Genomic DNA, 27,187 nt, shown 5'->3' with positions numbered 1-27,187 from the left:
GTCTTTACTCAAGCAACCAAGAACAAGCAGACAACGCGGGCACGCCAGAAGAGACGTTGCCATGCGCTACAGAGCCCGCCAGGTAAAAGCACTGCCAGTGCTTACTGCGACTGCAGCCCTCGAAATGAACTCCGTCATACATCGTATTCAGTTGAAAGTTACCTGCGTAGGTGGATTCCGTTGTTGCATACTTCGCAAAGCTCCGCTGCGGGGGTTCAATGCTTTAAAATGTCGTTTTCTTTTTTCTTGTTGCTTCCACCGCCGGAACGGGAGAACTCAATGATCGTTTCTAATTGCCTTTCCAAAAAACGTTGCAGGTTTCATCCGCATCGAATACTTCTAGACACAAAAAATATCAGCCAGCAAAAAGGTGCTTCTGAACGGTTTAATATTTCCGCATATGGAATTTAGTGCTGGAGTTCATTGTTCTGTTCGCGAAATTTCTTGACTGCGTTCACGTAAGTGTGACCGCATATGCGTGAGTTTATGCCACACCCGCATCCTTGTATACGGTGCATGATGATTCTATTATCCTGTCTTCCCTCCCAGAAACCTGTGTGCTGAGATATTTGATCGTTCCAGCAAGAAACAGTGGAGCTCATAAGCTCAGGCCAATTAATGCTCGACATTTTTTTCGTACGCTGCAGATTTCAAGCATCCTGAAGAAAACTGCCGAAAGCAATCCTCAACCTGTATTCACTGGGCATACCATGCTGCTTCTGTATTTCTACCGTGCTCACAGTGTGAGAAGGGCGTGCAACACATGACCCATACGCGCGCGCATATGCCTTTCTTTTCTGTCTGTTGAAAGTTTTGAGTGCGCAGTGTGTTCAAAATTAGGTTTTTTTTTAAGCAAACAATGAGGATTACTGCACGAAATCCAGTTTTGCACGTGCCTTATGCGACCAGACGGACATAAAGTGAGAACAATTGTCATCGCCAGTTTCTTAATTACCTTAAATCGATTAACAGACTCTCCAGTGGCTGCAGTTAAAGTTCAAGTTTATATCTGAAACTTTCAGGTTGCGCCATTCATGGACTGTTGCATATGCCGCTTCAACGATTACACTAGCCAAAAGTGATAGGGAGTAGTTAGCATCTTTACCTTTTGCTTTTCGCCGTTTTGCTGACGAAACGCAATGCGCAACAACTGCGTCACATCGAGAAGGGGCTTTAAGCCTCGATCGATCGTCGCCGCCTTGCTTGAGCAATCAGTTGAATACAGTCGGAAATTGAGAGGCGAATATTTCGCGACAAAGGCGCGCTGCGGGAAATCAGCCAAAAATGGAACAGCCTAAAAATATGACCACCCATAAGTTTGCAGTATGAACATGCACAACAACTGCACTGACTGAGATTTTATTATCTATTCTAATAAATGAGAAAATTGTCTATGATCAGTATCTGTATCGCCTGCATGGTGGCATAACCTGTGCGCCAAAACGGCTTTTGCGTTCTGCACATTCTTTGTTTTTAAAAAAAATACTGAAGTCCTAATTTTGAACAACCTGGTTGTAGTATTTTACTTAAGGAAGTTAAATTCAACTCGTCTTCGGTTTTACCCTTCCCGACGGCCCCTTACATACCAGCAATATAAACACTGAACTCTGCTAAACTTTTCATTATAATAGTAAAAAATTTAAAGACATATGTACACCATGTTGCACCACCCGCTAATGCATGCCTTCGCATCTCAAGACAATAGAAGTCATAAAGCCAGCGTTTCTCATCAAGTGTGTGGAAAACTTCACAAAACCGCTTAATCTGGCAAAAAGTAAACTTTTCAGCGCAAAGGCTGCTGAATGTTTCAACTGAATAACACTACAAATCCAAGCTGTATGGAGAGTTTATAGCATATTAGAACGTCCTTTTTTCAGCGCGGCATGGTAATGTTTTCATTATGTTCCACACCTATGCATATTTGAGTGGGGAAAAAGGTACTTTTCCACAATAAGAGCTGTTCGTGACTGCCGTGTTTATGCCAGGCAGGCAGCGAGGCATCGTTAAAATTAAGGCCGGGAGCACGCTGCCCAGCGGATTACAAAGCGTTAGGGTAACGGGAAAAACAAAACGACAAAACGTTACCAGAGGAACACCAGCACGTGAAGGAGATTTTGTTAAGTTGCCAGTATTCAAATAACGCAACATCAGAAGATCTGCTTTCTCAGCACAAAAAGCTTCGGTGAACATATTGTTACGAAAGGGCTGCTAAGAGGGGCAATAGTCTTCCGTCGGCTGCATATTAAAATTTAACCTGCACATTCCTGGGCAAGTTTTTGCGCTCAATTACACGGCAATTTATAAAGTTTTTTTTTGTTCGCTTTCTTTCTGGGCAGTCAGCCATCGGCTGGCAACGAGAAGAAAAATATTTCGCGATTAAAATATCTCAGATTTCCCGGAAGTATCTATTTTTGCTGTTCGTTTATCAGAACCATTTCCCGAGACGGCTTTGAAGATCGTCTCATCATCTATTTCTATTTTCTGCTCTGAAATCATATATGCTTTTAAATCATTTTCCCGCGGAGAAAAGGCTTGGCGAAATCACTACATCTCTATCTAAAGTTTCGCACAATTGCTTTAGTGTGAGCTTTTATTCAAGCACACTTCAGTGCAGTATAGTTGATTACGTTCTTCACTCATACGTATTTGGTCGCTGAGCGCGGGCTCTCACTTATGCGGTCTCTGCGCGTCTGTGCATTGCCGTGAAACGTGCCACCAACGTGGGGTCACACTTATTTCACGGAATTGAGAGGTTCGAGAACCGCAGCCTGCTGTTCTCATACAGATTATCGACACACTCTTTTGTGTTGTGTTTGTTCCTTTGCTCTTTTCTTTCTGATCGTTCTTTCGCTCTATTGTGTAATTGCTTGGCTCAATGTGACGTTTCCTTGAGAGTGACATGAAGAAAAATGCAGCAGCCTCACCGAATAAAAAACTCTTCCTGCGCGTCACCTTAAATGTATATTCTTTCCCCTGTATCTTAAGGGTGACATTTCTGCCAGCGTGTTCAATGAAGGACACACACCAAGCATACCACGTTAAAAAAAAAATGACCGCATCTCGTGAGCTATATGTAAATGAGTCTCCGGTGAAGCCTCGGAATAAACTTTTACTGGCAAAATGTTTTTTTTTTCTACTATTACGAACGTGATAACTGATGTATACTTTAAGAAAGTAGAGTGTGTTTTGATTATATTATTGGGTTATAGAGAGGAAAGTTCGGAACTTGTGCAGCTGCCGCTCCAGTTTCCACTCTACACACTACTCTTAACGAGCGCATAAACTCGGGCATGGTCACTTGAGGTCATTAGTGGGCAACCTGGTAATTAGTTTCGTTTCGTTCAAGGCCGAGGCACACACTTTCTTTGGAATAGGTTTGTAATTTAAAGAGAAATGCACTAAAAACTACTAACTTGCTTACACCGTGTTTCGCGATGCCCAAAGGCATTCAACTCAGTATGCCGCGCTAGGAAAAACGTTCTCACTTTATTTTCCGCGATTCTTTTCTATCCCAGCTCGATAAATATGCAACAGTGGCGGTTAGCCGCCTTAGGCCGTATTTCAAGCAAACAAATTGAGTTTATTAGGGGTGTTGTACGGTGTTACGTTTTAGCTCTGCAGTAAATGATACGGGTATTGAAATTTATCATTGCCATATTTTTCAGTAGCCTGATGACACGTTACTAATCTCTCTTCGCATAACTTAAACGCAGACAGCAACCAGTGCAGAAATTGTACTAATGATGATGAAGCTTCTGTTGTAGGTGAGTACGAAAAGTAACAATAATTATTTATATAGACGGTTTCATCGCAAAGAACGCTCAAATTAATGTTACAGCTCCCTAAGTATGACCACCGAGAATGCACATAGCTATATCAACGATTCAGTCTTCCACGGCCTTTAGCAACGGGGGTTTTAGGAGCCTGTGTCGTGATTTTTGAACGTTGGTCACTCTGTCAAAATGATGCCCTTGCAAGCTCTTTTTTTACCTCTATGAAAAAAAAAAGGAGTCATCGAGGAAAGTCTGGCCCCTCCGATGGATTTGAAACCACTGAAATTGGTTTTACAAATAGACATTCTAAAAGGCAGCAAAAATTGACTAAATGCGTTACTTCAGCGAACGATCGATGGAATGGCTACCTCACCATGCACGTGTACAACCCTCATCAAATGTTCAAAATGCTCGGTAAATCCGCTGATCTGCTGTTTGACCATAGGTTACCAATTCGTTGCGAATGACCCCAGAGTCACAAATACCGCTTGTACTTGATCCTCGATTTGCACGAGCAAGTCTCCTCGAAGTGAGATGATGGCGCCGCATGGTGTTCCCCGTTTTTCTCAGTTTTGAGAATCGCATGCAAATATTCACGGCTCATTTGAAGCTATCCCAACTATGCGTGAAATTCTGCTCACTTACCAAATCGCATAACACCTTCTGACTGATAGGCTGTCACGGTTCGCTGTGATCAATTTACAAGTTCTCACGAACCAGTTTTGCACAAAAATGTTCTATTTTCCAGCTCCCTGGCAACCATATCAGGAAATAGTTTGTACTGACTTTTAACCAAAAAAAAATCAGGACAATATCTCACATAATGTAATGAAGTCCTTCACCATCACTGAGCACAAAATGATTAAAGGGCCAGTGTAATGCGCAGTAGTTGCTGTGCTGCACCATGTAAAAGTTTACCTCGCTAAAACTGATCAGTATACTGACTGACAGTTCCACAAAAGAAACTAACGAACACAACCTTAAGTAGAAAATACAAGAAAAAAAAAGCTCTTTGCACAAGAGAAGTATTTACGTCTTATTATTTTTATTAGCTAGGTGAGAGGGGATGACACCCTACAGCACGAACAATGCTTTTTTTTAGATTTAGTTCGGAACAACGGCTTAAAAAACTTGATTATACAACTAATGGCACGCACTTCTCGGCAACTGCATACCGACAATGTCCCAATAGTTCATATTACAGCAACTGACTAACTTCGTGCAGGATAAATGAACATCTAGGATATGCGGAGGCGTAAAAGATCGTTCCTGTGAAACTATACAAACGCTGTGGCCGCAGCTCCCTCGATCCCTTTAAGCCTCGGCCATAAATCCGCCCCTGTCAAGTTGGCGAGTTCCGATCCCCATCGGGACCCACTCGAATGCTTCTATTTGCCCCGCACGGTAACGAAGTGAGGTGTTGCTCCGAAAGCCTACTGACGCTCCCGCATTATGTGGGAAGTTTTAAAGCCGATGTGCCGGTCCGCACATGGTTACGAAACAAACTTCCGCCGTTAATTACTGCGTTGCTTCTTTTCGTGAATTTTCGGGACGACTCCAGCCACATTGGGGCCGCAGGGCGAAAATCGCTCACGGCTCCCGGGCAAAACTTTCCACAAATGTTTTGTTTTTCACCCTGTGACCTGGGTGGGTTTTATACTACCTGAGGGGGAAATTATTCAGAGAGGTGTACCTGAGCTTCCCTCCGGTCATCCGCATATTCTCGTCCTCGTCGCTAGCCGGCGCTGTTTCTCTGTAATTCAGTCTGTCAGTATTTGGAATGAAACGTCCAGAAGGAAACGCTCAGAAGGCCTCTCCCAGCAAACTATGAATATTAATTGGGAGCCTCAAAAGACCGAATGTCAAAGGCGCAGAACGACGACTAGTCAACGCTTGTCACAAGTGTTCCTCGTAAGCTGAACACAGCCAACATTTAATGGACGTCGTTATCACCGCGAACTGGACATCGCTGGCAGATCCAATTGTCGAACAGACCAGTTATTTGCACTCCGGTCTCAAACATGGCAGGCTGTAGGAAGCTTACGAAGGAAGAGGAGAAAAAAGGAGGAGATTTCGGCTTCCTTTCGGCTTTCGGATTTCGGCTTTGCATAAAGCAAAGCCGAAAGTTGGGCAAGCTGGATAATGCTTATGATGAAAAAATGGCGAAAAAGGAACACGAGGGACGGAAAGGGAACGACCCTCATTCAATACTGTCGCGACAAACTACCGTTCTGAAGACGCTATATTTATGTCATGCGAAAGGTTTCAATCATAATATGATTCTTTACCTGACTACCACTCATGACTCAGGAGAAAAAGGCAGCATTCTGGACCATTATAAACCCAAAATACGCAGTCAGAATATATTGGGTGGGCACTTGGTAGTTAGAATGAGCGTGCGAGAGTATTTTCCTGCTCTTGAGTTGATGCTTAGTGCTTCGGCAGTAATTACGCTCTTCAGTTAACAGAAAAATATAGATGAACCGGCTCAACTGTACTGCACTGAGAGCACATGTACAGCCCCAAGTTTTCTGAGAGAGTTTTGCTTACTGACAGTCCTGCATAAGCATACGCTGGAGAGAGGTGTATAGGAATTTAATGAACTTTATCTGTTTGGATCGGGGTAAGCCTGCAGTTACGTACGCTGCTCGACGGTTTAGCATACTTTGGACAGCTTTTTCGTCCCGAGTACCATGTGCCTTTTCCCTGGAGCGCCAGAATTTAGCCGATAAAAATTTCCTCGTGATTTTTACCGTGCACCAATGTCGCATACTCAAAATCCTTTTCGCCCCACCAGCCAACGCCTCACTTTCGCTTTTGCGCACGTACAGAGGGAAAAACGCATGTCTAGAACTAGCGAACTGTCTGTTCCGCACCTCCCAAAGCCGCTGCGACCAGGAAGTCAAAAAATGACAACGAAATCCTATAAGTTTGACTGCACATGCCTACATCCAGACCCTTTTTAACCCAAATGTCATCTATAGATATCGCATGTTCAGCCCGCAACACGCCCAGAACGTGTTATAAGCAAGCGTTTTGCCCTCTGTACGTATAACACAAAAGGGGGCTTTAAAGAAAAAGACAAAGAGCAGCTGTCGCGTGCGGTTGGGTCACCCCCGTGAACACAGTGCCCCCGTGTGTGGGGAGGAGGAGCTATGCGTGCGCGGCTCAAACAGCGGAGAACGCGACGTGACGCAGAAGGGGGCGCACCGGTATTTCAGTATGGCGCCGGCCGGACGGAAACAGAGCAGAGTCCGAACGCTAGCTGCAGCAAGCCGCGCCGCCTCCGAAGCCATGTGACACCCGATACGGCGGTGCTCCTGAGCGGTGCCGGCGTGCACACAGCGGTCGCGGCTTTCCGACAACCAAAGCGGTCCTGTCATCTTTCTGGGACGGAGAAGTAATTCGTGCGAGCGGCGAGGGATGCACGGTTGCCCGGGATCGGCCAAGCGAAGAGGACTCTAAGAGGAAGGATCCAAGAGGCTTTGGGATGACGCACATGGGAAGAGCTGACTGCGGCGACGGAGCTGGTGACATGGCGAGAGGCCGCACTACGGGAAAGCTTTCAATGGGTTCTGTGGCGTGAACGCTAGCTGGGACAGTAGAAGAGGAAGGAGGTCACGAAAACAAAAGACAGACGAAAAGAAAATAAAGCGAGAAAAAGTGCGGAGAAAAGTAAGTAGAAGAGAGGAAGACGGAGACGTGCCATCAAGATATCAAAATCCGCAATTATGCTCGCGACCGAAACAATCGAGCAAATAATGTCGTAAGGAGGGTTAAGCATAACCAGAAATTCTGGGAAAACGTTTTTTTTTTTTTTTTTCAACGGGAAGTTGTTTATGAACGCAACGTTTTCGCAACGTTTCATTATGGCAGTCAATATATCCGCAGCTCTCTTTTCTGGACGCTTGTAGTTTTCTGCTATTTGTTGTCAAAGACGCATCCCATTGGTTTTCTATGGCGGTCTTAACTAATCTGTGCAAGCGCTAGACAAACTCTAAAATAAAGATTTTGCCACACATTGGAAGCTCACACCATTCTCATCAATGCCTTCATAAGAGGATCTAACAATATTAAAGGGGACGTCCAAGAAAGCTGGACTTTAGGAATGGTAGAGGGGTGAAGAGAATTTAGAAGATCAGCATTTTGAGGGCATGGGTAATAGCGCTGGTATTTTGCTACACAGGATTCGAGACTGTCTTGTTAAGTAGACAGCCAATGCTTAATTGCTTGTTGCCGGGCTCTTGAAAGGTGTTCTGCGTGAGACGTATGCATTACTACTGCTTATTTTCCCGTCCGTGGGGGGTTTCTTAATTGTTCCAATACGGCGACGTTAAGGGGGTCTGCTTCTGGGCTCAGCATGGAGGAAGGGAATAATTTCGGCTCAGCCTGGGTAGCAGAATGACGGCTGTTTTAAAATTTCGCGATAAATTCGCACTTGTTTGAGAATACTCGCAACCTGGTGTAAGTCTTTCGCTTCTCGACAGTGTAAAGTAATAAACGAGAGAAAAGGAGGAAATCGCTGTATGGCGCTTGTAATCGGCTGGAGTGAAAGCGAATCGGAGGACTGAGGGCGCGCGCTTCGGAGAGAATTTCAGATCAACGACATCGACAGTGAATATTTGCACAACGCATGAATGACAAAACTAGAGCCGCAATTTTTTTTTTATTTAGCTCCAATTGTCATGGTGCTTGCGCAGAACAAAAAAAAAATTTGGCGCGTCATCAATCCCGCACCATCACACTCAATCACTCTCACTCATGCATCCGGTATTCAAGCCTCCGACACAGAATGCGCTAACATCTTCAATAAGGCGTTCTCGTCAGTTTTCACCGAGGAGCGCAACCCGCCTCCAAGAATACCTCCTACTAATGCCATATCACCGATGGACGCAATAACTTTTTCTTCAACTGGCATCTCGTCTTTAATTGAGAAAATGAAACTTTCCTTGTCAGCTGGCATCGACGAGATAAACACTAAACTACTAAAAAACACGAAATGTATCAGTGCAGTGTATCTTGAATTATTGTTTTCGCAACCACTCTCTACAGGTCTCATTCCGGAAAACTGGAAAGTTGGGAAGGTCGTTCCACTCTACAAATCAGGTGACAAAAATTCTCCTCTGAACTACCGTCCTATTTCTTTAACTAGCGTCCCCTGCAAGATCATGGAACATGTCATATACTCTCAGGTAATGGACTTCTTAGACGCTAACAATTTCTTCCATGCATCCCAGCACGGTTTCCGCAAGAGGTATTCATGAGAAACACAACTAGCCATGTTCCTCAACGACTTACATGCTGACCTGGACGCTAACCTTCAAGTTGACGCCATCTTTCTGGATTACGCTAAAGCATTTGATAAAGTTCCACATCAACGTTTAATACAAAAGCTTTCTATTCTAAACCTTCATCCTAACGTGCTAAACTGGATCAAGGCCTTCTTAAGAAATCGCTTTCAGTCAGTCATTGTAAATAACCAGTCTTCCAACCCTCTCCCTGTAACATCCGGCGTCCCACAAGGCTTTGTTCTTGCACCCCTATTGTTTTTAATATATATTAACGATCTCCCACAGTATGTATCCTGCCAAATTCGAATGTTCGCTGACGACTGCGTAATTTACCGCCAAGTAACAAACATAACTGATCAAGAAGCCCTCCAGCAGGACCTTAACCAAATTGAACAGTGGTGCGCAGATTGGCTTATGACCCTCAACCCTAGCAAATGCAAGCTTCTTTCCATCACCCGTCGCAAAAAGAGTCATGCCTTCCAATACAAAATCGCTAACGAGTCTGTAGAATCTGTATCATCTTTCAAATACTTAGGCGTCACATTATCTAATGACCTAACATGGAATGCACATGTTGCTAACGTGATATCATCGGCTAACAAAACTCTGGGATTTCTTAAACGTCACCTTCGCCTCACCTCACATCACGTGAAATTGCTCGCCTACAAGTCACTCATTAGACCTAAACTTGAATATGCATCCGCCATATGGGACCCGCATCATATTAACCTCGTAAACGATCTAGAAGCCGTTCAAAACCGCGCTACAAGGTTCATTCATTCTTATTACTCCTACGACGTCAGTGTTTCAGCCTTAAAAACCAAATCAGCACTATCGCCTCTTTCCGTTCGTCGTCGCATAGCCACGCTATCACTGTACCACAAGTTCTTTTACTCATCACTTAACCGTGCCCCTTATATCACGCCAGCATCATAAATTTCTCACCGCACTAGCCACACGCTTCAAGTTTTTCGCCCATGTGCCCGAACTGTTACTTTTTCAGCCTCCTTCTTCCCACGTGCAGCTAAAGATTGGAACGGCCTTCCCCAGCATATCGTCGACATCGCCTGTCCTTCATCATTTGCAAGCAATCTAAACAACATTTTTTGTTCATGATCACAAATAGCATTTGTCTTGTACCTTTTCTGCTAATCCCACCCCTTATGTAATACCCCGCGAGGGGTCTTTAAGGTAATAAAATGAAATGAAATGAAAAAGCTAGAAAGGTTTGCGAGTCACGGTTGCGTGAGTTTTAACTGCTAAAGTTGTCCTCATTTTGCGGTTTTTCATGCTGATTACTTTTATTGGCTGCGTGTTGCGTTGGACACGAATGCAGATTTTTAATCGCGCGTAGAGATGGAGAGTTAGGTGAACAAGGGCGCCTTCCCGACGCGCACTGTTTTCACGGAGAAGCCGCGCCTTGCGCTCGCTGTATGTATAAGCAGTGGATGTAAGGCACGTAATGAATGCAAAGCCGCTATGATGCAATCCCTTTGTCCGATTCTATTCGATTCTTATTCTTCTATTCGATTCTATTCGATTCTATTCGATTCTTATGCCCATGGTATTTTTGCGCACATTCACAAGACGCTATAAATAAAATACAGCGCTACAATCTTGTAACAGCCCTACAAATGCTGCGCCACAGGCAGCAGCGCAGAAAGGCGAACAAAAAAAACTTACAAACACGACCGTTTTCTGTTAATTGGAGCTTTTATTCAGTGTTCATGCTGTTTTTTTCATCTGACGGCGCGGTTGTGGTGTCCACCGACAAAGTGAGCATGTTACTGCGCCATTGCTTTGCTCAAAACCAACGCAAGAGTCTAGACTACGAATTAGGTTAGACTGGAAATTATACTGTCTAATTCGCTTCGCACAGGCGGGCCTGGGAGTTTTCTGTTCCATTATTTATATATTTTACTTTTTTGAAACCTCAGCAGTCATACAGGCATAACGGAATCAGGGTGTAGAAGAGCTCTATGTAAACATAGTGGAGGATCTCTATAACCTTTCCACAACCACCATAATCCTCCATATAGAAAGCAATAAAATTCCAATAAGGGTTGTTGTCGGGCAGAGAGACACGGTCCCTCTAATGCTATTCACCGCCTGTTTGCAGACAAGAGTTAATGAAGAATACCTTAGTAATATGCGCTTCGATGACGACATTGTCCTGCTAAATCACTCAGGATATGAACTGCAAAGAATGATCAATGAGTTAGGCAGAGCAGAACGGCGGTTCTAAAAATTCGCATGCAGGAAACTAAAGTAATGTTAAACAGTCTCAAAAGAAACCAAGGTGATTCCACGGGAGATAAACTGCCTAAATATTTCAGGTTTTATTTTTCTCGATTATTTTATATATTATGCATACATTATTCAGTAGGCCAACAGTGAATATTGTTTTCTGCAAATGTTTACAGTTCATGAGAAAAAGTTATAAACGACGTGGCAGAGGCAACGTTTTCACGCACAGCTCAATTTTGCAAATTTGCAATGACATAATAATCGAGATATGAAAACCATAATGGATATATTTTACGTGCTAAGAGTACAGGTGAGAAAGAATATGTCAGGCTTATTTCCGTCATTGTGAAGAAGTTGTCGCTTACTAGAAAAAAATTTCGAAAACGACACGTCTCAAATGAAGTTGTCTTCAAGAATTTTTCTCCGCAAATATAAAGCATATCTCTTCCAAAATTGCGCAGTAGTTAAGCATCGAGGTACTAAAAGAATGTACCGACTTTCATTGTTATATAATATATAGAGGTACAAGTGGTATTGCCTTAGATCTGGCCTTTTTAATACATTATTGTTTTTAAAAAATCGAAGTACAAAAAAACTCCCCAATTTTTTTTAAAACTTCTTAAACAAGTCTCTAGAAGGAGGCGAAAAAGAATTAGAAAGAACATGTTGCGTTATTTTGTTTGGAACAATTTGATCAGAGCTCAAACTTGTAGCTTCTTGAGAATCGGCAGTAACGCTTACATGAAGGGCCGGTAGCAGCAAACATTCCCTCCACTGCTCTAAATTCTCCCCAAATCCAAAGACTGAGACCTTTTCCATCAAAATACTACATACCTAATTACATTTTTGTGGACAAACACCCATCTGTGACGTAAGCAGGATTCGGTGACCCCTCTATCGGCGAGTGCGGGTAACAACTTAGAGTGCGGTCCATGGGAATGCATCTAAGCAAACGCTCTAAATGTAACTTTCTGACTGCACAGTGCACCTATGAGGCTGTCTTTCATTAAAAAAGCAGACTGCATCCTAGAAACCAAAGTGGAAGTGAACAACGTAATTTCAAAGGCAATATTTGTTTTTGTTTTTTTTGAACATCACAATATGTGTTTGCCAGATGCCTTTTACAAATCCACATTAGGTACTATAGGCTCTTATCGTATTTATTAATGAAGGAGGACCTCATTTACCCATTCTGGAGTCTCTGTGATAGACAAAAGCTTAAATAAAATTGTACATTAAGCGAATGCCTGCTCCAGCATAGCTATAACCAATCCAGCATATAACCAGCATTACCGATCAAAATTAACGAACAGCGGCTAAAAAAAAGAAACTAAAATGTATTTTTAAATCAAACTCGAATTAGAAAAGAAAATCAGCCAAGGTATGCCAGGAGTGGAACAACAAAGCGAGGACCTGGGGACACGCAAGGCTTCATAGATGCGCTGCAGTAAGCAATTTGCATTCAAAACTTTTCTTTACATGCATTCGCAAGGGCCGCACCCTCAGCTGTTACCCGTACTTGTCTATAGCGGCGCCATCGAATCCTGCTTACGTCACAGGTGCGTGCTGGTCACAAAAATGTAATTAGGTATGAACTCTTTTGACGGAAAATGTCTCAGTCTTTGGATCTGCGGAGAATTTATAGCCGTGGAGGGAGTGTTTGCAGCTACCGTCCCTTTATTTAGGCGTTCCTGCCGATGCTCAAGAAGCGACAAGCTTGAGCTCGGAAAAAATTGTTGGAAACAAAATAATGAGCATATAATTTCTAATTCTTTTTCGCCTCCTTCTGTTGACTTGTTTCAGAAGTTTTAAGAAGAATTGGCGATGAGGTTTGTTTTCCTTTTGAGTTTTAGAAAACACTACCATATTAAAAATGCCCAATTTAGGGGAATACTTCTTGCACTTCCGTGTATTATATAACAATGAAAGTCGGTACACTTTTTTAACACCACGATGCTTATCTAATGCGCAAATTTGAAGGAGGTGTGCTTTATATTGGCGGAAAAAAAATTCTTGAGGATAGCCTCATTTGAGACGAGTCATTTTCAAATTTTTTTCTAATAATAAGCGACAACTTCTTCACAATGGCGGAAATAAGCCTGACATATTCTTTCTCACTTGTACCTTTAGCACGCAAAGTATATCCATCATGGCTCTCATATCTCGACTCTTACGTCACTGCAAATTTGCGAAGTTGAGCTGTGCGTGACGCTGCCCCTGCCATGACGTCGTTTGCTTTTTTTTCGCCTGAAACATTATCATTTCTACAAAACAAAATTCACTCTTTACGAACTGAATAATTTGTGCACAATATATAAAATAATCAAGAATATAAAAAATTTGAAATATTTGGCAGTCTGATCTCGAGGAATCACCCTGCAGCAATTTGCGATCGGTATACCGAGGGGCCGGAAGGGGTAATACGTCTATTTAAGGCAGTTAATGACCGAAGATCTGGACAACGAGGGTAAATGAACGAGAATAAAATGGGGTGGAGCGCATTTGGCAGGTAGTAGTAGCAGTAGTAACTCTCAGGTCATGAATGGCAGTTTACCAACATCCCTCAAGAGAAAAGTATACAACAGCTGTATCGCACCGGTAGTCACCTATGGGGCAGAAACGTGGAGGCTAACGAAAACATATTGACGAACACAGCGAGCTATGAAAAGAAAAATGATAGGTGCAACGTTAAGAGACAGGAAGAGGGCAGAGTGGGTCAGGGAACAAACGCGAGTTAATGACATCCTAGTCGAAATCAAGAGGAAGAAATGGGCTTAGGTAGGCATGCAATGAGAAGGCAAGATAACCGGTGGTCGTTAAGGGTAACGGACTGGATTGCAAAGAAGGCAAGCGCAGCAGGGGGCGCAGAAAGTTAGGTGGGCGGATGAGATTAAGAAGTTTGCGGGGATAAGTTGGTCACCGCTGGCACAGGACAAGATTAATTGCAGAGATATGAGGGAGGCCTTTGCCCTGCAGTGGCCATAGTCAGGCTGCTGCTGCGGATGATTATGATGATGATTTATATACTACACGAATCAGAGTTGGTAGCTTCCGTATTCTAATAAACTTTCACTTCTAGCCTCAGTACTCCAACTCAAGTTTTCATTTACAAAATAACATTTGACAGCTGCCATCTTTACAGCAACGTGACGTGTTCGTGCATGTTAAGTTATACTTGCCAGGTACCTTATTAATTAGGCCTGTGACTTGCTGGCGCCAGCTGCAGCTCTTGCTTTTGTGAGAGAAAATTGTAAAATTGAATACATAGTCTGTTTAACATAGTCTGTTTTTTTTTTCGAGACGGAGTACATGTTGTGTTCGTCATGATGCCAACTGTAGCTTTTCTGTTGCTTTAAGATGGTCAAAAACCTACTGTGACAGCAGAGGGAAGCGCTTCCTTATTTTTTGTCTGTAATATTATTTTCGTGGAACCAGCATAGTTCGTATATTTGCTATGAAAAACAGTGCACCATATATGAGCTTTATCAGAGTAAACCACACAGGGCAATGATAATTGCAGCATACGTCTTTGAGGGTGAATTGCGGCCAGACAGCTTAGTTTCGTGCCGTCTAAAGCACGTACTTTCATTCGTAATTTTCTGCAGCTTCAGTCTCCGGAGTATTCTTCAGTCAAGCTCCTGTGTCAAACTACATAACGGCAATGTTACGCAAAAATAAAGGGAGACGAATCACAGCGCTTTAGAAACACGTCATGTTCAAATAGAAAAATATATCAGTACTCGCACTGAATTTTGCCAGAACACATTCACCTGTACGAGCACACTAAGTCGTTCAACTGGTACGACTGAATATTGTCGCTCAGTCTCACTTCACAAAGTTGGCTATAGGAAGGTCAATTTGGATTAGCTAATTGAAGAACTTCGCAGTGGCCTTCGTCCAATAACATTACTACGTTGTTAGAATTTTAGTACGAAAAAGTCGCGACAATCCAATGCTCAGCTGAGTTTTCCAGTGCGTGTGAATATATCGCAACTAGAAACACGGATACCGTAAAAGATATTGATGAGATCTTCAACCCTGCCAGCGTTTTCTGCATGGGTCCATCACTTCCAATGCAAGGTCCATGGCAACACGTTAGCATCTCACGGGCGTGCCGGCTGCTATGCTAGGCGCACCACTTAAACAGTCTGCGAAGCTGCTTTAATACAATCAGTGCGCATATATTTTCCAGGCACTTGCAAAGTATCCTACCAGAACGACAGCTGTTTTCAACATGTGCACACGTTTCATAGTTCAGACTCTCTTTGCCTTGTCACATTTTGAACTGGCTCTCACTGCACAGTGCATAGGATCAAGTGCCCTTAACTAGCGCCAAGAGTGGCACCGCGGGTTTCTGGGGTGATAAGCAAAAAAGAGAGAAGATGAAAGCATCCATCAGTGGTTGGTCTGGAAAGGACTACGATATCGGTCGCACAATAAATGAGGCCAGCAATAGTTAACACCTGGAAAGCGATGTGTTTCAAAGAAAACAGAAGAACAGTCAAGGCGGCGGGTGCGCACCGACGGCCTTTGCATGTTGCTTGAGGCGCTTGGAAAAGTGAGGTGCACCGGTGACCACTCTCCACCTTGGCTTCTGTGGATATTGATGTGTTCGGCAACAAAAGTAAAATGCATTACTAAAGAGGGTCAGAACAACGGGGTATAGGGCGTTATTCATACCGGCTACGGCGGTAAGGAGTAGAAATATCACGCTGCCGTTAGCGTGAAAAATGCAGCGAACATTCGAGGTCACTTTAGCGAGCGATATGAGCAATGCAGATACAAAATGTGGACCGGCGCCCACCCTAACTCCAAGCGAGTGAATTCTTGATAACCATAAAAAAGTGTTTTTCATACCATCTTCTGAGCGTGAACGAGCTTAATTTTCCTTCCCCGATTAATAAAATACCTTTGGGCAAGTGATGAGAGACGATGATTCGTTATTCAGTGCATATGATGGTACGGTCACAAAGCGCGCATGCTGTGGCAAGTCGCTTTCTCACTGTTATTTCCCGGGTATTCTTACTCCGCACGGGATAGAGCAATGCGAAAACACTCTGCGACTATATGTTTGTGAATGGCGAAGCGCGCCAGGTTACCGACACCGCTTCGGAGCATTCAACAACACGCGTGGCCTCCGTAGTAGACAGTTACCTCGCGACACGGACCTCTATACTTAATTATCGTTAATGGTATTCGCGTCGCGGCGAACGCACTGGTCGCGACGCGCCGTTGACAGGTGCAGCCGGCAGCCATCGCGGCTGTCGGGAGCGCTTGGCAACGTGCACCGGCGTGGCCACGAGGCTGACTTACTCGCGTCGTTGGCGAACTGCTGGCCAAGCAGGTCGGGGCGGCCGATGGTGCAGTGCTGCGACAGGTGCGGCGGCGGGCCTTCGTCGTGCTGCTGCGCGTAGGCTGGTTCGAGCCCCGCACCGTCGAAGCAGGCCGCGTGGTAGGGCAGGCAGAGGTGCGGAGCGCCCTGGCCCCCGCCGCCGGTCGCAGCCGCCGTGGCCGCCGCCGCCGACTCGGCGGGGAGCAGCAGGGCGTCTGGGTCGAGCAGGCCCTCGTGGCAGGCCTCCTCGAAGAAGGCCTTCTCGAGGCTCTGCGCCTGGTACAGCAGCGCCTGCGGGTCGAGCTCGTCCACGCCGCTGTCGCTCAGGTTGAGGATGTCCTTGACGGAAAAGGGCGTCGCCGAGCTGGCCAGCATCGCACTCGGGTCCTCCGGAGGACTCTCGCGGGCCCACTTGTGCGCCACTCGGGGCAGACCAAGTGGCCGCTTCTGCGTCGCTGGGCCCCACGCTCGCGGGCGGGGGAGGGGGCCGGCCTGGCGCCGTGTTTACGCGGCGGCCGCGCCGAAGGCAGTGCTTCGAGGCTCGGACGAATAGCAGCCGCTCCTGGGCCGTTCTTTTCCAGCGCTCGGCCTATCCTGATGCTGCGGCCCGAGGCGGCCTGGCCTTTGTGACGCTCGAATCCGCTTCACCGCGGTGTTCAGCCAAACCCGAGGCGGTGCGGGGATGCTCGCTGTCCGAGTCTGCCATCGCTCCATCGGACGAGGCGAGCGACTCTTGGCCACTGCGAGCGCTTTTTGTTTTGTCACCTCGAATTTCTGCACTGTATGCCGATATAGTACACGTGTTCTGCGAGAACTGATTGTGCTGGTTTACAGTGACTCCGAAAAAAAAAATAATCAGGTTGCCTCATCATGCCCAAAAAAATTAATCCGTTAAGGCTTCCGTCCATCCAAGAACGACTTATTTGTTTAAACTAAATAGTCTCGTTTTCAATACCAGCGCTACGTGCGCTGTTCTTTAAGCGCCGAATGTTTATTCATTTTTCTTCCAAAGCTTTGTTCAACACCGTGCTCTACGTTCAACCAGGGAAGAAAGCGAAACAGATACAAAACTGAGGTATCTGAGAGGCCTATTTTACTGCGGCACTGCTGCCACAGCAGTTAGTGCTCGATGTGGCCTCCTATCGTTTTACGTGCGAAAAATAGACTTGGTTTGGTTTATGGGCTTTAAGGCCCCAAAGCGACTCAGGCCATTATGAGGGACAGCGTAGAGGCGGGTTCCAGATAATTTCAGCCAACTGTGATTTTTTAACGAGCACTGACATCGCACAGTACACGGGTCTCTAGCATTTCGCCTCCATCGAAGTGCGACCGTTGCTGCCGGGATTGAACCCGAGTCTTTCGAGTCAGCAGCCGAGCGCAAAAAGTAGGCGGTACACGACGTACTGTAATTCATTTATAACTTTACTACGTATGTTTTGTTTGTCGGTTGTAACGCTCAGAATTTTCGCTAACCAATTTTTGTTTTCATTCAATTGGTAAACAAAAAAAATCGTGCATGGCACTTCCACTTCCACATATTCAGTCCAATTCCAACAGTACATTACGTGCAAAACTTGCACAGAAGACTGAATTAAGTAATGGGTGTTGCGGTCATTTAGTGCCTGAGAGAGACGTAAATAACGTTGTGGAAGATGACCCATGGCCGCCCCAATTATAGGCCACCGCCGTTATCACTGCAGCCGCCGTCAGCATCTCTATACGAAACAGCTGATAGTAGTAATAATATTGATTTGTCATGAGGAAGGGAAATGCGCAGTAATGTCTCATTCAGGGTGGAAGCCCGAACTGCTCCATTAAGGAAGGGATGAAGTAAAGAGCGAGAAAAAGAAGCCTCATACATCTGCACTATTATCCTTACGAAGGCATGAGCATATCGGGCTTCAAGTCAGCCAAGAAGTCAGCCCATATTCAAAATATGTCTCAGTGTACTCGCTTTCGAATGAAATGAAAATTTTAGACCTTAAGATCTTTTAGTCGGGCTGCAATCTCACACCTAACGTTAGCCACAGGACAGCGCGGAGGATGAGAAATGATGTATTGATGTAGGTAGAAATGAAAGAGAAATGAAATTGATGTAGGTAGAAATGATGTAGGTATGTACCGGATATGCAGCAGATGTGTAGCATCACTTGACGCATAAGCGGGGGGGGGGGGGGGGGGGGGGGTAGTAAAAACTAAACATTAAATAGAATTGGATAGAATCGCTATGTTATGTCGGTTATGTTCCAGAATTCACTTCCTGTTCACAGAGCAAGTGCAAAACTCTGTCCATTTCAGGTAGTGTTTCTTTAAATGTTAAAATCTTAACGTTTCATCTCTGTGCAGGGCACTTTTTGGACCGCAATACGTGCCAAAGTCTGCACCGAGCTTTGTGATAGCCTGAGTCTTTCCGTACTTTTCATTACACAGCTCGGAAATAATATAAATTCGGCTATCAGAATGACGCAGTGCACCAAGCAAACAAGAGTGAAAGCAAAAACGGCTCAGCCCGTTTATGGAAACGTCTTCTCCGTTAAGTCGACCCAGTACTTGACATCCACTTCGACTCCACAGCCTTTGTCTAAAATAAGCGCGCTGACATAAAGAGGCGTGCTAATCCAAAACGTGCGCATTTGGTACTTCCGGGCGTGCCTGCGGGCAACATTAAAATAAAGTGCTAATGAAGTGTTTACATTCTTACTTTGATAATAGACGTAAGCTGTAAGTATTGGAGATAACGTTCTTGAGCAGAATTTCACGTGATGAGCGTACTATATTTTCGTAAGGTTTGGAACTGTCCGGAAGTCTAAAGAACTCCATGGCATTCCTCATGATGTTTCAGTAGACATTGAGGTACCTGTCCGCTGTCAAATTTAATGAGTTCGATATTTTAGTCTTCCCGGATCATTAGGTAAGGGTGCTGGCGTAGGACACCGCAAGGCGCTATAAGATTAACAGAATTTGTCTATTTTTTAAAGAGACAATGAACATTCCTAGTCGACGCACAGGATGTTTATTTATTTATTTAGCAATATCAATGCAACAAGCACTCTCCAGGACCACCTTGACCGGCATTCCCAAGAAAGAGACATGACACCAAATGTACTCAGCAGCGTTTTTATTTGCAGGTTTTTGACAGTGTATTATGAACAAGTGGCTGAGCGCAACGCGAATGTCACTGTCCCTTGGAGGAAGTGGAGCTCGCATCCAATACCATCTATTACAGACATACAAATAAAGTGCGCGCACTCACCCACCGGTTAAAAAAGTGAGCCGACGCTGAGGCAGTGCTAGAGCACCTAACATAGGTCGCCGGTTCGAATCCCTGTCGCGAGCTAGACTCTAACTTAACTAGTAAGTTTATGCTGCACGAAACACGAAACAACAACACTAAAATCGCAGACAGGGTGTTAGCCCTGGGACAGACAGCGTTACACCTTTAAGGGTGCAAAAAGTTCCATAGTTTCCACTGATGAACTGCACACGGGATTTCGTTTCCAACGAAATCCGTTTCGTTTCCAACGAAATGCAGCAGCCGAGTCCGAGAATCGGGGTATTCCGGCTCAGTATACGAGCGCCCTAACCACTTAGCCACCACGGCGGGCGATCTACAAGTGTAGATGTGCGTATACTGGCCTCCAGTTCTTTTTTTTTTTGTTATATTATGCCAGCGTCGACCAGGCGATCATCCAGAGTCCCATGAAGAACTGTCGTGGCGAAACGGACTAGATTATGAGCATGCGCAGAGTGCGGTTGCCAGTACTAGCGTCGTCCGCTCACCTGTTCTGCTGTCGTAACACAACCCCTCCTATTCTTCTCCATACTCATCATCTCCTCGGTTTCGCCACTACGGTTCTTCACAAGACGCTGAACGACCGTCTGGTCGACGCTCGCGCGATATTGAACTGAAAATATGTAGAGCTGAACAGTTCACAGCAGTCACGCATCGGAACAAGCGTAGGCTTTATCGAGGAAAGGAGTATAAATACCGGTGAATTAAAGTAAGGTTTCCTGCTTGGATGCTGTAGCAGATCACAAGGACGCGCGTAAATGTGACTACCGAAGGAAAAATCAGAGACTCGTCCTGTTCATACATTCTGGGATGACTGAACAAATTTCATCCTAATATATAAGACCTGCATCCTTTCACGTCGATTCTGAAATGCGAACAGTCATCTGAAACTATTTGCCCACGGACTGTTCCTTTCAACAAGCGTAATAAAGGTAGGTGTGTCTGAGCGCTAATAACAAAGAAAAGTGGCGTCAAAAGCCTTGAAAGAAAGGAAAAACGCATCTACGTATACAATCAATTATTAAAATTTGCGGTTTATCGTCCAGTCCAGTGTGTAAAAAAAATTCCACTTTAGCTATAATTGAGGGCTGCATGCAGTAAAACCTAAAGCACTTATTACAAAGGCCCGAGCAAGCGCCCGAGCAAGCGGTTGAAAACTGTGTCAAGAGAAGTCAGAAAAGTTTCGCCTTTACGTGCAATCTTCGACGCGCAAATAACGCCCCCTTCTGCGTGGAAGCCGAGGGAACTTTCAGCGTCTGCAAGGGCCAATTAAGGGGGAGAAGAATATGGACGAACCTGTCAGGAACACAGCGTCGACAACCAGCCAGGCGGGGTGCGCCGCTGAGAGGCTGTCAAGCACCGCCGCGGCAGCTCTTGGTGAATAGAAGAGACGCCGTTACTGGTGCGCGATCAATGGGCCTAGCCATCTCGAGAAAAAGCAAACAAATAAAACGGCCGAACACCGGCTGTCGTTGCCGCGCATAAAAATCCGCCTCCCTCTTGGGTCCCGTTCGTGGGACCAGCAGCGACTGCGAATTGTGCGGATATATTATGCATCGTGCTTGAAACGGCGTGTCTTTAGGTGCTTCCTCGCACCGCTAGCTGTGAAGAATGGTAGGCTGAGAGGGAGAAAGAAATAGTGGATGGTAGCCATACGTCGGCGTGCTCCCTCTTCTTCGTTGATGCTGTGGGTATTTTTACATAAAATCGAAATCGGCAGGTCGTGTTCTCCTGTCGTACTGATATTGTCCTGTCGTTCTCGTGTAAATGCTAGCGGGTAGGGCCGAGTTGGCCCAACTGCAGGAAGTAGGCTGACTCATCCCGACCCGGTTTACAATTAAGGTGCGTGTAAGCAGTATTGAGTCGAGGAGTAGGGTTGGTGGGAGGGGAGAGGATAAACGGGCGTCTGTTTTGCACTGGCGACGTCGAGCCTCCGAGACAGCGGCAGCGCGCCGCGGTCTTGGACAGCACCTTTGCACTCTCCCATTACCACGACGCTCGGTTATTAAATTCATGTAGACGCGCTGTCGCCGACCTTTCTCAGTCCTTATCCAGACTCGAACCGCTCCTGCTGGGTTCATGTGAACGAAGCTATTCGGTGCCACCGAACGGGGAGAGGGGATCATCAACGCATCAGCTTCACTTTTGTTTATTGTTTTTTTACGTTTCTCCGAATCGCGGAGCACAGTGAGTGAGTGAGTGAGTGAGTGAGTGAGTGAGTGAGTGAGTGAGTGAGTGAGTGAGTGAGTGAGTGAGTGAGTGAGTGAGTGAGTGAGTGAGTGAGTGAGTGAGTGAGTGAGTGAGTGAGTGAGTGAGTGAGTGAGTGAGTGAGTGAGTGAGTGAGTGAGTGAGTGAGTGAGTGAGTGAGTGAGTGAGTGAGTGAGTGAGTGAGTGAGTGAGTGAGTGAGTGAGTGAGTGAGTGAGTGAGTGAGTGAGTGAGTGAGCAACAAAAAACTGGTGGCAAGTGAGCACGAAGTCAGGCCGAAAGCTATTGGAGCAATAAACTGCCCGAAAGCAGGCTGGCGCGAATTCATCTCCACATGAAACCAACGCTCTCAAGGATTCAAACCGATGCAAGCATCACAATCCTTCCGGCAGACAAGTCCAACAGCCAACGTGAATAAGCGAAATCACGATGAAAAAGCATACGAAAATACGAGCAGTTAAAAAAGGACGACACAGAATGCTGTCAAAAATGTAAAAGTAAAAAAAAAACAGTGACTGAATTATCCTAAAATTGCCAAAATTCCCAAAATCCCAGGAGCCCCGCGCCGGCATTTTGCGACCAATGTAAAGTACAGAGGGCAAAACACATGCCTAGAACAACCAAACTCTGTGTTCGGGAGCTCGCAAATCCACTGTGATCAAGAAGGCAAAAAATGACGATGAAATTCTATGAGTTTAACAGAACATGTTTACATCCAAACCATTTTTAACCAAATCTTATCGCTAGTTTTCGCGTATTCAGCCCGAAACACGCTCAGAACGTGTTCTAGACATGTGTTTTGCCCTCTGTACATAAACGTAGAATTCCCCTTCGTCTGATTGCGCCCTTATCAAGCTCCCTCTGGGATTTTTGTCGACATAGTTTCAGAAAACCAAATCACCACTTCCTGGAAGTGTGGGGCGCCTCACCGAACTGATATCCGAGTTACGTGAATCTCGAAACCTACGAATGCCATGTCTATTTCGGTGTGGGTTCACTGATCCCAAAAACCTATGTAAAGTTAGCGGCGTCTGCTACTCGAGACGCTCTGCAATGACACACTCGGCGCACAAACTTCGCTCAATATAGATGGTGTTCCGTCTTTCGGTGCTTTGCCTGTTCACAACCTGCTTCTTAATTACAGGGGAGCTCTACAGTGCAGATAGAAACTGCTCTAATGGCAGGCTTCATCTCGATCGCCATGGTCAGTCTGTATAAAACAGCCAGGAAAGTGTGCACAAGGCATTCCGCCCAGAGCCAAAAGGTCTTTCTTAGGCATGCCGACGATTTCTTTTGCATAATCACCGCAGCTGAAGACGTTAATTCGAAGATCCGACAGCCATCACTTAAGATAGACTCGAATGAGTGTTTTAGAAACTCTAGTGACTTTTGACATTAAGCTCGTTTGCCTTTCTCATGACTTTCTGATGACTTTTCCTGATGCATTCCTGATGGCTTTCTAAAACAAATTGTCCACCGTGGTTTCAGTGTGTTCCTAATGAATGGTTTTCTGATGACTGGTTCTTCACTCTGATGTATTTCTGGTAGTCGCAAAACCCGACGTAAATAATCAGTTCAGTACTGCAAAACGAGGGACAAAATAAAAAAAGGAAAACACAAATAAAAAAGTAGAAAATGCAGGGGGAAAATTTTGCCCCATTAGGGGATACGAATTGCTCACCTTCAAGCTCCCAGTTCACCATTCTAACCGCTACACCAAGGCACTTCTTTTTTCTCGTTATTCTCTTCAAAGGCGTGGGAATGCAGTGCAGTACAAGTCCGGTGGATAATCACAAAACAGCAGCACTCTTACCTGAAAGGGAGCATTCCAACTTTTTCAGTTGTGCTAGGTTTCGAGATAGCAGTAAAATTTCATTATCGGAGCGAACAAGTAGCGGCAGCAGATGTATATGCTCGCAGAGGAAAATAACTTTGTTCGAAAGGTCCCTTCAGGCTTGTTAGATGTTCCACGTATCCCAAGTCTTGACGTACTGAGTATTTGCCGTATCAAGTAAACCTCTTGGAAAATTACGAGTTCCAGAACGCCGGCTGTTCGTTTTACTCTCAGCGCTCCTAATTCTTGGAACACACTGCCCTCCGGGGCGAAAATACTGGAATAATAGGCCAGGTAGCTTCGCAACCTGGAGCATGGAAGCGATACACATATTTCACATCGAGCTAGGCATCCACCTATACGTCGAGATAAACGATAACACACGCGTAAGGTGAATGAAGATCGACAGCTCGGTTAGTCAGTGTATCATACAAGAGACTGTGAGAAACATGAAAAACAGAAGAAATAACGAGAAACAGGCGCTTTCTTCTTCTTTTTTTATTTTGCACATAGGCTTGCTACTTGTTCATCGTTTTTTTTTTCTTTTGGTGTTGCGTTCCTATTTGCACGGTTACTCGGAATTACAGAAAGCTCACGAAGATAGCGCGCACTTACGCTCGTTGCTTGACACAATATACGGAGCATGCGGTTGAGCGAGCTTTTCATATTTAGTAGTTCACCGCTGTCTCTCAATCCTTTCGATCCTATATTTTCCCCTTTGTCGGCAAAAATCTCTTGCTTTTCGTTAGTCATTCATATATAAACGGCACTGCGCGCGATACGTTTACCGGGCCGGATACTCTCGGAGGTAGCGACCACTCATCTGGAAACTAAAAAAAAAACAACAAAAAATCAACTTTTTTGAGAAATAAATAAGTCTACACATATAATCCTTTTCTTTTTTTTCAAAAAACCTTCACTGGCCAATGCCCGGCTTCTCTCTTTCCAGACTGCCAGCAGTATACCAGAAGGATACAGCTCCCTCTCACCGCATTCCTCGCTTATCGCAGCTCGGAAGCCGATGAAAGAAGGAGCAGAAAAGCACAGTGGCCGCAAAATTAAGCGAACATTACTCAAAACTTTCATCTGAGAATTATCCGACAAAAACGTCACTTTCATCCAAAGCGGTCAACCTCAACCCCGAATCAAGTCTCACACACCCACGTCATTAGATGCGCCAGCGAGACAATCGCCCGTATCCCGAGAAAAGAAGGGCTAAAAGTGGTCCCCTCCCAAACAAACACTTCGGCGCATCCCCTCCAGCCATCTAAAGATCACCTGTCAAAAGGAAAAGTTCAGTAATAACAGGGGAAAAATATGTTGCGTCATATGCCTGGACATGCACCATCTTTTCCAAAAAGTAACCAGACTGAATAGTTTGCTTCTCAGTCGTACAGTGAAGCACGTATGCCATCCCTCGATCTCCAAATCTCCGTAACGTGAAAACAACCCTTTTTTTCACCTTCCAAGAACTATTGATCTTTGGAGAAGTGGTAAGGGCTCTACTGTACGAGTGAAAAGTAAAGCACGCAGCCTGGTCACCTTTAACAAAAACAGTATACATATCAGAAACTAAAAGGTTTTGCGCCAACCACAAGGAACACACACGTTTTTGATCGCAGATGGGGGCAGCGCTAACAAGTGCGGTAGCTTTAACCGCGCTGCACGAGATGTATGAGACGGAGTACAGAAACTTCGACAAAACTGCCATGCTGCAAACCGAAGCCAAATCACGAAAGAAGTTACAGCTTCAGTCATGGCACTTACAAAAGAGACGTGGTAACGTCAGTCGCTCAAGAGGTAACCTCCATATACGCAATCTTCCTGCACCCATCACCCCGATCCGTCCCTGAGCCCCCACACACTCTTTATCTCTACCCCTCTTTTTCAAACCTTCAAAGCTGCGCACTGTGCAGCGCGTTGTCGTAACCCCTGAGGAAGGAGCCAAGTTTTTTTTCCCAAGCCGTCAAGTTCATGTAACACAAATTGTGAATGGCGACGGTTCCCATTTCCGTGTAAGTTAAACCCCTACTAAAGACAGACAATCGTGTCGAAGTGTTTAGATTCAAGGTCTTGCATGACCAGTGTTTATGCCACCAAACACCAACTGGCAAAACACGGTGGCCAAAGTCCGCAGGCAGCAAAGAATATCCTGTAGCAACATAGCATAGTGGGCGAGTTGGTATTGCATCTTTAAGGAACGAAACAGCGCAACTAAAACGAAGGACCAAGAAAAAGAGAGACACAGAGACGCAGCGATTAGAGATATGTGGTTTATATTTATATGTGGTTTTCCGATTAAAACAGTCAGTTGTAAGTCAGCGCGTGTTCGTGTCTCTCTTTTTCTTGGTCCTTCGTTTTAGTTGCGCTGTTTCGTTCCTTAAAGAATATCCTTCCCATTCAGAACCTCATCAAACGTGCGCAGCAGGGACATTGTTGCACCCTTTGAGCAGCGAGCCATGTCTACTACTGAGTGTGATGTAGCGGTTTTCAATACCGAGTTGTTTCCAGTAGCCGAGACCTCCCTTCCACTATCTCTGTTGTGGGACTGCACCCGCAGCGTATCTTTAAAAGCCGCTGATTAACCCTCACCTCATAATTGCCGTTTCTTAACCAGTGAGCCTTTCAGCACGCCAATCATGCTAAGTACTATGATGGCAGGACCTTGGGTAGCCCGCCGGCCAATCAAGAGGCATTGTGCTGTACTTTTTGATGGGAAGAATTCGTTGCCAACCTCATCTAGATTTCGCGATAACCGGCGCTCACCGTGGCCAGTCGATGCGCCACCTTGGAGTTGCTCAATATATTACCTAGAGGGAAAGCTGGCACCACCGTCTGTGCGAGTTTCTTAAAGAGCTAGCACTTCATTCACCGCGGAAATGCCGGGAAGGGTTTCGTATTTGCCTTGGCTAGTGTTGGGTCAAACACGTGGATTCTGCCTTTGAATCGGTTGCTGCACCGAGATTCTCTCTTTTGTGAGCAGATTAAATTATTTGAATAGTGCGTTTTTCACTTGAATATTTTAACGCAAGTGAAAGTTTGGCGTTAGGTTGAAATGGAAACTTTCACAGCATTTCTTCGAGATTTGTCCCGAGAACAGTGTAATCGTTAAGGCTGAATCCACGTTTTATTCGCCTACAATATCCAAGGCAAATCCAAGGCAAATCGAAGCCTCGTCTTCCCGGCATTCCTGCACCTCTCCATGGCGGGTG

General features: G+C 45.2%; 1 protein-coding gene across 1 annotated transcript in view; it reads right to left on the bottom strand.

Moving 5' to 3' along the window:
* LOC149350578 (homeobox protein Nkx-2.5-like) overlaps nt 1-17,051 on the bottom strand; it is a 43,424-nt gene extending 26,373 nt beyond the window's left edge. The window contains exon 1 of the mRNA XM_089579618.1: nt 16,625-17,051. Within this exon, the coding sequence (XP_089435744.1) occupies nt 16,625-17,018 (394 nt within the window). The 5' untranslated portion in view covers nt 17,019-17,051. The remainder of the gene's footprint in view (nt 1-16,624) is intronic.
* Between the last annotated feature and the right edge of the window lie 10,136 nt (nt 17,052-27,187).

This window comes from Amblyomma mixtum, chromosome 3 (assembly GCF_055824585.1).
Source record: "Amblyomma mixtum isolate Tamu chromosome 3, ASM5582458v1, whole genome shotgun sequence".
In the NCBI taxonomy this organism is placed as follows: domain Eukaryota; kingdom Metazoa; phylum Arthropoda; class Arachnida; order Ixodida; family Ixodidae; genus Amblyomma; species Amblyomma mixtum.
This window is presented reverse-complemented; position numbering and strand designations above follow the sequence as displayed.